Here is a 12,933-nt window from a genome sequence, read left to right on the forward strand (position 1 = left end):
AGAAAACCTGCAGAAGCTGGAAATCTGAGCAATACACACCAAATGCTGGAGGAACTCAGCAGGTCAGGCAGCATCTATGGAAAAAAGTACAGTTGATGTTTTGGGCGTCCTGCCAAAGGATCTCAGCCTAAAATTTCAACTCTACTTCTCCCCCCCCCCCCCATAGATGTGTTGTCAAGAGAGATCATCCCTCTCTGTACCATTCCTCCACAGCTGTTGTTTTTTTTTTGATACATCTTTCCACAGAACTTCTCCAAGATCCAACGCCACAATGGTGTACCCAAGCAGCCGAGAAAGACCATGGCTATCGGAGAGCATGGAGTTCAAAACTCCAGAGTAGCACCTTCTTTGCTGTATCAAGTGCAGAGGTGAAGCTCTTTTGGCCAGATGGCCATCACGGAAGCTATTACCGTATCTGCACAAGACATGGGGGCACATTGGAGTAACGTGTGCAGCAGAGCGTAGAATGGATAACAAATATGGTGCATACCAAAGGCATATTCATTGTTCTATTTGTCTCTCCAGCATCTTTGAAAGCCTCCTCTCTGATTAAGTCAATAAGTCTATTCTAATACAACGTTAATGGCTTCCCCAGAGACATCCACCACCTGTCAGAGTCAGTGCCCTCCCATTATCTATCACCTTCTCTCCTCAAACAAGAAGTGCACAAATCAATCCCAGAAGAACCAACCATTTGAAATTCAATCTCAGCCGGGGGGGCACGGTGAGCAAATTTGTGCTGAAAAGATATTCGTTATTTATTTGACAAAATGATCACTGTGCGGATTCAAAGAGGGAAGAGTGACATCACACCCCAAGTTTCATCACCATCAATTCCACCCTTCCCGATTTTTAAAACTGACGCACCATAGAAGGCATTCTGTCTGGATGCATTAACGGCTTGGTGTGACAACTGCATTGCACATGACCACAAAAACACAGCAGAGAGCTGAGGACACAGCTCAGCACATCACTGTGACCAGCCTCCCCTCAATGGATTCTGGGAATCTCTCTCACTTGCTCCATAAAGCAGCTAGCACAATCAGTGACCTCACCCACCCAGACATTCTCCCTTCTCCCCTCTCCCACTGAGCAGAAGATACAAGAGCCTGAAAGCACAAACCAGCAGGCGCAAAGACACGTTCTATCCCGCTGTTATCAGACTCTTGAACAGACCTCCTGTACAATAAGATGGACTCTATCTTCACAATCCAAATGTGGGGGTGACCAATTGCTTGGACAATTTAAACGAAAGGTCAGATGGACGGAAAAAGCACTGTGTCAAGACCAGGGGCAAGGATCGAGCCGATCCTGCTCTGCGACATATTACTCCGCTTTCCTTGGCACTGAGGCCGAGAAACTGCTCCGGCTGCCACGCACTTCCTGTCTGCGAGCTTTCCAGCAATCTGTCCTGGCATATGATGAACTGACGGGCCTACACCGGCTGCTCTGGGTCTACAGACTCAATTCGGTTCAGAGTGTTGTTGCTTGTTTTTATTTGTTTGCATTACTTGTGCTTCCCGCCCCCCCCCCCAACTTTCTGTGCTCATTGGGTTTTGATCTTTCTTTAAAAATTGGGTTCTTTCGGGTCTCGTGCTTCGTGGCTGCCTGTAAGCAGACAAATCTCAAGGTGTATAATTTATACATACTCTAACAAATGTACTTTGAATTAATTTACATTATTATGACTCTGCACATTATATTTACCTACACTGAACTTTTAGTTTTGCATTGTTATTGTTTTACCTCATTCTAGCTCGATGTACTATGTAATTATTTAATCTGTATGAACAGTACACAAGACAAGCTTTTCACTGCATCTCAGTGCATGTGACAGTAATAAATCATATATGTTAATTTCAATGTTTGGAAAGGAAGCCCTCAATTATGAAAGTCAAGCCATGGATGTCCCACCTTGCTCTCTGAAGGTCACTCACGCTTTAGTCTAGGAATTGAAGCAGCCAACAGAACAACAAACCAATAACCAGATACATTTGTTTTAGTGCTGCTGGTGACTCTTCATCCCCCTCCACCCCCACCACTATCCATCTGTTTGTCTTTGAAATGCTTCCATCCAAGGTAGTAGAAGGATTTGGTATCTCATCCAAATGCTGCATTTCACATTTGTGCAACACCCCATTAGAGTGACAGTGGTGAAAACTGCACACAAGCACAAACCAAAAGGAAGGCTGGAGACCATAAGTATCAGTGCAGTGAGAGAGCTCAAGTTAAAGTGTGGATTATGCTGGCAAGATAATAAAGGGGGCTACGCTGCACTTACTGGCCACCAGTCCATAAACCATGCTTCTATCTGGAGCAACAGAGGAACTGAGCGAGTTAGGCAGCATTTACATTGGGGAAAAGACCGAAGTTTCCAATCGAGACCCTTCCATCAGACACAGGAGCAGAGTTAAGCCATCTGGCCTATCGAGTCTGCTCCACCATTTGATCATGGCTGGTTTCTGAACCCCACAACCTTCGACACCCTTATGAATCAAGTACTTATCGATCTCCACTCAACAGCCAATGCAAATGAGCATCACACCCACACAAAAGCAACTACAAAACGCTGCAAGCAGTCAAGTTCTGATGAAGGATCTCAGCCCAGAACGTTGATTCCTCTCTATAGATGCCATCTGACTTGCTGAGTTCCTCCAGCATCGTGTGTTTGAAATTTACAGCATCTGCAGGATCTTTTCTGACAATGTGCAAGGTGCCATTTTGATGATCGCACTTCAAAACCCAAGAGGTGGAAATGCTACAAAAGCAAATTCCTTACTCTAATCAAAAATTCACCCCTCCCCCCAATGTTGGTACATCTTTCTGGGGAGAGGGTGGGTGAAAAGGTCAGGTGATAATAGAGTTATTTTTAATGCACATGGTTGCAGCTCTCCTCATGAACAATGCTGCCCAGAGATGGCGATAAGCCGAGGGCTGACAGAAGCTGCGTGCTACTGTCAATCACGCATCAGTCAATAAGACACTAGCGTGAAACTGCTGCAGACAACGGCGACAACGTGTAAGATCTACAGGGGGCAAAACAAAACAAGTCCCTACGTCAGAAATACCCAATACAACAAACTCAAAGGTAATAACCCCCAAGTAATTGGCAACAAGGGAGAGAAAGCCCATAGGATTTCAGTAGACCATCCAAAACCTGAAGCAATACAGGCAAGTACTTAGCCATTCCATGACACAACAGCATTCAGTACAGGTACAAGAAATCAGTTAAGTCAATACACTGATGTGGTGCCAATAATATACTCGAGCTCTACTGACTCCAAATTAGATTACTTTATCATGTGCATCACAATTAAATCTGCTGTTTATGTTAAAAACCAACACAACTCAAGGATGTTCTGGGGGGCAGCCCACAATCGTCACCACACTCTCCAAAGTTACACTCACAATTGCCAATGCCACCTGCTAAGTGTTCTTGTCCTATTGCCACTGAACCCAATACAATCTGAACAAACATGTTCCATATTGCAAGGATAGACTCAATAACTACTAGTGCCAGATATAAAAAAACTGGTGGAACTCAGTGGGTCAGGCAGCATCCGAGGAGGGAAATGGGCAATGCACATGTCGGGTCATGACGCTTCATCCGGACACATAGTCTCAACCCAAAACGTCAATTGTTTATTCATTTATACACCACCGATGCTGCCTCACCGTGTGTGAGTGAGAGTGTGTTTCTGTATGAGTCTACCACTATTTTTCCTCATCTTCAGCGGACTTAATCAGGTTTATTATCACTTACATATGTTGTGAAATTTGTTGTTTTGCAGCAGCAATACAGTACAACACATTAAAAATACTATAAATTGCAATAATTTATATATAAAATAGTAGTGCAAAAAATGATCAAAAATAGTGAGGTAGTGTTCATGGGTTAGTTTACTGTCCATTCAGAACTCTGATCGCAGAGGGGAAGAAGCTGTTCTGAAAGACTGTGTGCCTTCAGGGTCCTGTAGCTCCTCTCCAATGGCAGTAATGAGAAGAGAGCATGCCCTGGCTGGCTGATGGGGGCCCTTAATGATGTAAATGCCTTTCTGAGGCACCATCTTTTGAAGATGTCCTCGATGCCAGTGCCCATGGATGGAGCTGGCTGAGTTTACAGCCCTCTGCAACTTTTTCCCTCCATATCACAAATGTGATGGAACCAGTTAGAATGTTCTCAGTGAACCCACTGAAATATCCCAGCCACATCTGCAGAGAAGCCAGCTTAGTAACCTCTGGATCTGAGCAGTTCCATTACCAGGGAAATGCACCTGGGAAGATGCATTGCCTCCACGGACTACCTTTAAAAGGGATGATTAATGCTCTTGCGTCAGCGTTATTTTAATCTGTTACGTGATCATTAAAATCAGCTAACATTGGCACAAATGGTGAGTTCGCTTGAACTCTTTAGTCAGCACCCTGAAGACAGTGCAGAAACGAAATTAAATCCCGTGCTCTTACATCACCCCTCGCTTAAATCTCAGGAGGACTGAGGGAGGGCTGTGCTCAGGGCCCACTACCAATACAGCTCAAGTGCTTTGCAAATAACAGTCTGCATTCATTAACCCCTCGGTCTTCAGTAAGCCTCTGCTGAACGTAAAAACAAGTGCCAGAGTGAAAGAGTTAAACTCAGAAGGGAGTGGGGGGATTCAGCAAGGCATACAGGCATACCACTGGGGCTATCCATCAAGGCAAGATGTGGAGCTGTGCGCGCAGGTAGCTGGACGAGGTAAACCACAGCTCCTAAATCATTGTTCTCTCCGCAAGCAAAATGGGTCAGCAACAGAAACTGTCCTGATTGGAATCTTTGAAAACAACAAACAGAAGATAGAATAAGGGGAGGAAAAAAAAAAGGCTCACATTTCGTGCACTTCCACCACACCAGAAAGGAAACAAAAATCAGACTGCACATATACAAAAACCAATCTAGTAACCTCATTACTGTCACTCAACGTTAGCTTTTGCCTCCTACCCCCACCCCCCCAGCACTGGTCCCGTGGTTCTAGTTCTCTCTTCTCTCCGGGCCAGAGTCCCATTGTAAGCCCTGTATAAAATAACTGTGGGAAATTAAGCTGGATCCGGTGCTAAACAAAAAGCTTTACAACCTCACCTAAGCTCCCCTCCCCAGTGTCCTTTTACTCCCCAGCTCCCTGTGATCAATCTCAAGCACGTCACCGCTCCTTACATTTCTTTATCTTTCACCGCACAGAGTTGATTTATGCACCCAGGTCACCCCAGCTTTATTTTAAAAGGTTTCTCCACAACATTTTTTTTTAAAAATACACATAAATGTGCACATATAAAATACAGGAGACTTCAAAGCAAATCTAAATTGGATGCAGGTGTAGAAGGCGGAGGTCTCGGAAGGTAGTGAGAAGCTGGGCTTCATTTCTGATGTATAGGTAGGACTTAAAAGCAGCCATGGTTGTCAGGGAATTTTCGGCTTGCTAGTCACATCTAAATGTACCTCCAAGGGAGTGGGGCTGATTTAGGCAGGGGCTGGATATTCTATCTGTGTTCTCTCAAGAATAGCAAAGTAGTAGCAGACTCACATAGCAAAGGATAGTTCAACTTAACATGTGCGCAAACCCAGAAAAACAAGCTAATTTGCTAATATACTCTTTTCCAAATGCCAATTGCTTTCGCTTTTCAAAACAAAAAAAAAGCTGCCATGGTTCATACTCACTATTGCCGACAAAGAGCCCCAAGCATTAACCCTATAGAGGGCTGCATCCTGAAGAAGTCTACAAAAGAGACATAGAAAGAACCAAAGCTGGAGGCAAAATACACCTGCACAGAACAGATTGAACCTCAGACTCGAGGGAGAAAAACCTGGGAAGTCTATTCTTGGATTTGAGAGCTCCCAGCACTCTTTCAATTAAAGAAGGTCTCAGATGACAGCAGTGATCTGCTGTGTTAGACGCACTTGTGTCGCTTTCTTTAATGCAAGTTGTACTGAAAGTGACCATAAGACAAAGAAACACAATCAGGCCATTCAGCCCATCACCTTTGCTTCACCATTCCACCATAATTGATTTATTCTCCCTCTCAACCCCCTTCTACTGCCTTCTCCCTGTAACTTTGGAGGCCTTTACTAACAAACAGCCAGGTGCAATATTAAACCAAGGCTCCAGTCTGTCTACCCAGAAGAAATACAAGAGACTCCCTAGGCACTATGCCCAAGACCACGAGAACTCTTCCCAGGAGCCCAGTCTACACAGTAACACACAAAACGCCGGAGAAACTCAGCTGGCCAGGCAGCATCCATGAAGGGAGACAAACAGACATTTTGAGCCTTCACCAGGGTTTTCGCCTGAAGTGTCGACTGCCTATTTCTCTTGGTGTGATTTATTTAATCAAGGTGAACAGTACAGTGGTGTCGTCACAAGTGGAAGTGATGGTGGACAGGAAGAACTCTCGCCTGTCCTGGTCGTCCCATGGCAGAATATCAGTGTGCACATGCGCACAAACAAGTTAATGAAGAACTCATGTGGGACATGCCTTGGGGAGTTTCACCCTACAAGGAGATGTGAAAGTTAAAAAAAGTATTATTGAAGTACCCATATACCACCAGATAATACCCCGAGATTCATTTTCTTGCAGGCGTTCAGAAGAGAAGGAAGAAATACAACAGACCGAATGGAAAAACTACATACAAGCAAAGACTGGCAAACAACCAATCTGCAAAAGACAACAATCTGTGCAAATATACTAATAAACGGTAAGTAAATAATATTGAGGACAAGTTGTATATTCCTTGAAAGCAAGGTGAGATCAGTTCAGTGTTGGGGGCAAGTGAAGTTATCCACCCTGGTTCAGAAGGCTGATGATTAAAATGTCTGGGCAGAGTTAAGTTCACCAGCAACATGACAGAAGTCAGTGGCATTGTCCAGTTCAGTGCAGCCCAGCCTCCACGAATGCAATAAGGAAGCATTACGCTGGAGGCGCTGGGCTGGCATCTAGTGAACAACACAGGATCTCAACCCGAAACACCGACTGCCCATCTTCCTCCACGGACGCCGCCTGGTCTGACCCTCCAGCATCCCGTGTGCTGCTCCTGATTCCAGTATCCGCAGTCTCACGTCTCCAGACAGAAAGCAATGCCCACCGATGACATGTGACCATAGAGACTAGGAAAGCAACCAAACGCTCGTGGTATTGAAATTATTCCTTATCAATTTTAACACCAGAGAAAACTTCCCAGCAGATGCAGTCACAACCCACTGAGTCACTTTTTAAGCTGTGGTTACTCATTCTGCTTGGCCTTTCACTGCCCACTGCTGAACACTGCGTTCCCACAATGAAGCATCCCAAGGGTTAAAGCACAATGCCAGTTTATAGAAACCCTATAAACTAGCTGAACCAGAGAAATTAAATGGGCAGCCAAATAATCCACCTCGGGAGGTTTGCAAATCCTTTCCTTCTAGTCAGCACCTTCTTACCAGGGTGCAGACGAGATGATTGGAGTAAAGTATGGGCAGTGGGGGTGGCCGGAATCTGTCACAAATGGCTGTGGAGGCCATCACAGGTTTATACAAGACAGAGATTGATAGGTTCTTGATTAGTAAGTGTGTCAAAGTTTACGGGGAGGGATAATAAATCAGCCATGATAGAAAACAGAGCAGACTTGATGGGCTGGGTGGCCTCATTATGTCTTAGGAGCTTCAGAGGTAGTTCTGTTTTTTTTAAATATAAACACAGAGAGAGCAGTGGGTGCATGGTAGGTACTGCCAGGGTGGTGGTAAAGGCAAACACATTAAGAACATTAAGTGACTGTTAGATAGGCACATAAATGAAAGGAAGGTGGAAAGCTATGTGGAAGGGAAGGATTAAGATTGAGCTTGGAGTAGGTTAGGGTCAGTACAACACTGTGGGCTGAAGGGCCTGTACTATCATGTACTGCTCTCTGCTCCCATCTCAAGCACTTAATTGCTGCTACATGCACCCAACTTTGCCCACCTGCCAGCACAAAGCCGAGTACAGGTTTATGTACAGTTCATTGTACACAGCCAGTTGTATTACACATTGTACAGAGCTCAGTGCACAGAACACAGCATCACAGATCAAACAGTTCTCACATTAACATCATTTCAGTGCTATTCACACAAGGGCTATTGAGCGAGTTTTTTTTTCCATTACCATCACATTATGTTCAATGGGCGGTTACTGGTGTGTAAAAGTCCCATTAAACAAGAAGAAGTGATTCCCAGGAATCTGTTTGAAGGGGTGGGGGGTACTCCCCTCATTAAAAGGTTAGTGAGCAAATTGCACACTCAAAAATTATCCTGCTCTTTTAAAATGCGGAGTAGCCCCTTGTGGCTTCCCGCTTTGTGAAGCAGTGGTATCACTGCTGGTTATTAAAGACGATCATTTGTAAAATAAATCAGAGAGACTCCCCATTCTGGGCAGTATAGATACAAGTGTAATTGCTCCCCCAAACCCAACATTGTGCAGATGCCAAGTTAGATGGTGGGCACGACATGTACCCAAGTCATTATACTGCATCACAATGCTTTGCGTATATGCTGTGGTAACAAAGTGCAAGCCAGACTCTGCCTCTATTCAACACAATAGTCAGAAGATGATTGGTTTTATATTAAAAAAAACAATGGAAACACACCCTTGCAAGAGCACTCCAATTACTTCAAAGTCACTGATAGTTAATGCAATTGGGCTCCAAGAATATTTGCATAATCTTCCCCTGACCCATTCACATCCTGTCAGCCAAGCACCAAACATTAAGCAACTCCACATGTTGACCCTCTCAATCCAAGAGGTCAAAGGGAACCGGAAAGTTCAGGCCCCATCCTCACAGGACAGCCGTGGTTCAGTAGGCAATGCACCTCTTGTTAGCAGGGTCTCCGCACCAACTTTTGCCAACCCCGCCAGACCCAACCTTTTCCCTGCTAATTGAACCTAAATACAGAGCATTAATCCATCTCTTGTGATTATACCTCAACAAGATCAGAAGCCTCAAAGTAGTTGCATAATAAATCATGACAGCAAGTAAAACAGCCTCATTTAGCTTGTTAACGGCTGAGAAGCCACAGGTCAAGGCTGCGAATCAGAATAAAATAAAAACACAAACAAACATAGCATCTCAGGACCTCAGAGTGGACACAATCATTAAAAGAATTCATCACCAACTCAGAAAACTAACTCACTCCAACAGAGCACCGCCAAAACATCACCGTGCCCTGGAAGAAAGGCAGAACCAGGAAAGAGACTGAAAGCAATGAATCTTCAACCTACCTTGGGTTGTGTTCTTCGAGGAAATGCAACCTTTGGGTCAATCTGTTGAAGCAAATCAGAGAACAATGAGGAAACCATTAGCAACATCTCTGCTTCAGGCCATTTCATACTAACACGGGTTTCTCAGGCAATGAACACAGAACAGACCTTTAAGGCAAGGCCTGACCTTCACAGAGAACTAGTTACTGCTCACTTCCTACACTGCTTTTCCTTTTAAAAGACCGTGGCTGAGATTATTTAAGCCTTGATGCTATTTAGTGGCCGGTTGTTTAACTCAATGGTAATTGCTGATCAAGGAAGTTCAAACCTTCTCTTTCCTGTTGGGTTATGCATTCTGAACTTTATGAGCTAATTAAGTCATTGCTTGTGGAATTAAGATGGACTAGGCAACTCCCCTGCAAGAGGGCAATATGCAAAATGGAAAGAAATAGGGTCAACGTGTCTGGCTGAGACCTTTCAACAGTCTTAATGCAAGGTCTCAGCCTGAAAAGTCCACATTTTATTCCTTCAGATAGACACTGTCTGACCTGCCAAGTTCCTCTGTTATTTTGTGTGCATTACTCTGGATTTCCAGCATCTGCAGAATCTGTTTAATACTTGCTAATAACTGACTCACTATGAACCACATGCTGGTTGTAAACCCCCACCAGCATATTCCACAACCACATTCACTGCCAACATGCCTCTGGGTAGCCTCCCTGTTTTTTTTTGCACAAAAAGCACATAGCTCTTCCCAATTCATTCCGTCTACACTGTACTACCAGAGTGACACACCCTCCCCATAGATGGTGCTTGACCTGCTGAGCTCCTCCTGCATTTTTATTTATTGAGATACAGCCCTTTGAGCCATGCTGCCCAGCAACCTTCTCCCCCCACCCCCCACCCATCCTGGTTTAATCCTAGTCTAATCACAGGACAAGTTACAATGACCAATTAACCTACCAACTGGTGGGTCTCTGGATTTCCAGCATTTGCAGAATCCGTTTAATACTTGATAATAACTGACTCACGATTCATTTGATGTGTTTCCCCTCCCCCCCAAACTTTGACGATCTCTTCCTTAACCACATGCAAACCCCCACCTGTGCACTGTGGGAGGAAACCGAAGCACCCAGGGGAAACCCACACAGTCACGGGCAGAACGTGCAAACTCCTTACAAGCAGCGGCGGGAATTGAACCCAGGTAACCTGTCCTGCAAAGAGTTGTGCTAACCACTATGCCAGATGTGTGTGTAACTCTGGATTTCCAGCATCTGCAGAATCTTGTGTGTATTATCACCAGAATAACTCTTAAAACAGAAGTTGTATTAGCACTGGCACTCTCTCACTTCCAAATCATGCATAACTAACTTTTAGTGAAAAAGTTCCCATCTGAACATCTTGTCCCACACCTATCTGAAACTTACTGAGTCCTAGTGGGACACGAGGACACTCAGGGCCAAGTCACCCTTCAAAAGTTAAAATAACAAGGCATTAGCTCCCACACAAATATTCCCTGGCTATTCAACCATGGAAAGTCACAACTCCCAGCAACCATAGAAATTCACTTCCAGCAGAGGCAGAAATGACACCAGGACCCTGGCAATTTTCCCACTGAACCACCACTCCAAGAGCACAAGAAATTCACCACGCGGACTGGGAACTTCCCTAAACCTTGTGGCTCGGTGTTCTGTACATACAGGCACAGGGCCAGCAGAAATGCCACAAAACAAACTACCCTACCAACCCTCTTGGATGCCTGGTCCTTCAAATTGCACACTGGGTCAGAATGCAGGATATGGAGTTACGGTTAGAGAGACATTAACTGCAGGCAAGTAACTGTGTGTGGCACAGTAGTGCGGCGGTTCGCACAACGCTTTACGGTGCAGGCAACACGGGTTCAATTCTCATCACTGCCTGTAAGGAGTTTGTACGTTCCCCCATGACCGCGTGGGTTTTCTCCGGGTGCTGTGGTTTCCTCCCACAGTCCAAAGACCAGTTAATTGGTCAGTGTAAACCGTCCAGTGATTAGATGAGGATCAAATTAGGGGAATTGCTGGGCTTGAAGGGCCGGAAGGTTCTACTCCGCACTGTATGACAATAAATAAATAAATCGAGATCCAAATTTTTTTTTAAAATCAGTTTCAGTACCTCAGAGGGGTCAATGAAAGCCACACACACAAAATGCTGGAGGAACTCTGCAGGCCAGGCAGCATCTATGGAAAAGAGTACAGTCAACATTTCAGGCTCAGACCTCCCACTCCTCAAAACGTCGACTGTACTCTCTTCCACAGATGCTGCTTGACCTGCTGAGTTCCTCCAGCATTTTGTGTATGCTGCTTGGATTTCCAGCATCTGCAGTTTTTCTCTGGTTAATTAATGCAGACTGTTATTTCACACTGGAAAATGGGGGAGGGGGGTGAATACGCTGGGGTGAAGGTAGGGATTGGTTGGGAGACAATGCTCTAATGAGCACATTATTAGATTCAACTGTGCACTGCTGCAGATCAGCAGGTAAAGCACAATTTTTTTTAAATAAGAGACACAGATCAAACGGATAGCCAGAGAACTTTATTTCGAGGGCTGAAGTAGCAAAATCCAGGGACATAATTTTAAGGTGATTGGAAGAAAATCAGAGGCAGGTTTCATTCATTCATTTAGTTTTACATAGAGAGTGGTGGGGGAGTGAAACGCCTGCCAGGCAGATACATTAGGGACATTTAAGAGATGCTTAGACAGACACACAGATGAAAGAGAAATCTAGGGATATGTGGGATAGAAAGATTAGATTGATCTGGAGAAGTTAAAAGGTTGGCACAACATTGTGGGGAGGGGGGGGTGATGACCCTTTACTGTGCTGTAATGTTCTACGTTCATAATAATAATGTAATTAGGCCATTTGGCCCATCGAGTCTGCTCCACCATTCCGTAAAGGCTAACTTATCAACCCTATTCTAAACAATGCTCTAAATATCAGGAACCAGCTGCCGACATAAAGGGGACAACACTTCAAAATAAAAACCAAACAAACAACAACAAAGTCACAGGGGAGAGGACCTTGGCAGGAACATCATTTAGAATTAGAAAACAGCACAAAAACAGGTCCTTCGACCCAGCAAGTCCATCAGCTACTTGTTAATATTAAACCTGTATGATTCAATTCCCCCCCCCAATTCTTCCCACATTTTCATCAACTTTGCCCAGTTTGCTGCAAGTTAATTACTTAATAATAATAAATCAGCGTCAGAGCAAGAACAATCGGGGTGGGGGGGGGGGGAGAGAAAGAGAGACAGGGAGGAAGCTTTAAGATTCCTCTAGAGCCCTGACAGACCTAAATTCCAGCTCACAGCTCCAGTTTTTTGCCCTTCTGCACAAATCCAATTCACACAGACGCAATCTGTATTCTTCTGTGTGCCCTGTCTATTTAAATACCTGTCTAATTGTTGCTTAAGTGTCATGACTGTAGCTGACTCTGACAAACATCTCCTCTGGTAGTGAGTTCCAGATATTAACTTCTGTGCAGGGGGAGAAAAAATCTTTTCCCTTCAAATCTCTCACAAATCTGACTTCTCTATGCTCTTTTGTTTTCAATATCCCTTCACCGTGTCATTCATTATGTGCCGTGTCATATGATGTGGACAATCGAAGTCTTGACCATGATCATTCTTGGCAATATTTTCTACAGAAGTAGTTTGCCAT

The 12,933-nt window shown here is 44.5% G+C and overlaps 1 protein-coding gene across 15 annotated transcripts in view; it reads right to left on the bottom strand.

Annotated features, from left to right (window-relative positions):
* Window positions 1-12,933, bottom strand: part of msi2b (musashi RNA-binding protein 2b) — a 639,735-nt gene that overhangs the window by 621,186 nt on the left and 5,616 nt on the right. For all 15 annotated transcript variants that reach the window (XM_072243487.1, XM_072243483.1, XM_072243482.1 and 12 more), the window contains exon 5: window positions 9,256-9,297. In XM_072243487.1, the coding sequence (XP_072099588.1) occupies window positions 9,256-9,297 (42 nt within the window). The remainder of the gene's footprint in view (window positions 1-9,255; window positions 9,298-12,933) is intronic.

This window comes from Mobula birostris, chromosome 25, assembly GCF_030028105.1.
Source record: "Mobula birostris isolate sMobBir1 chromosome 25, sMobBir1.hap1, whole genome shotgun sequence".
NCBI classification, from domain to species: Eukaryota; Metazoa; Chordata; class Chondrichthyes; order Myliobatiformes; family Myliobatidae; genus Mobula; species Mobula birostris.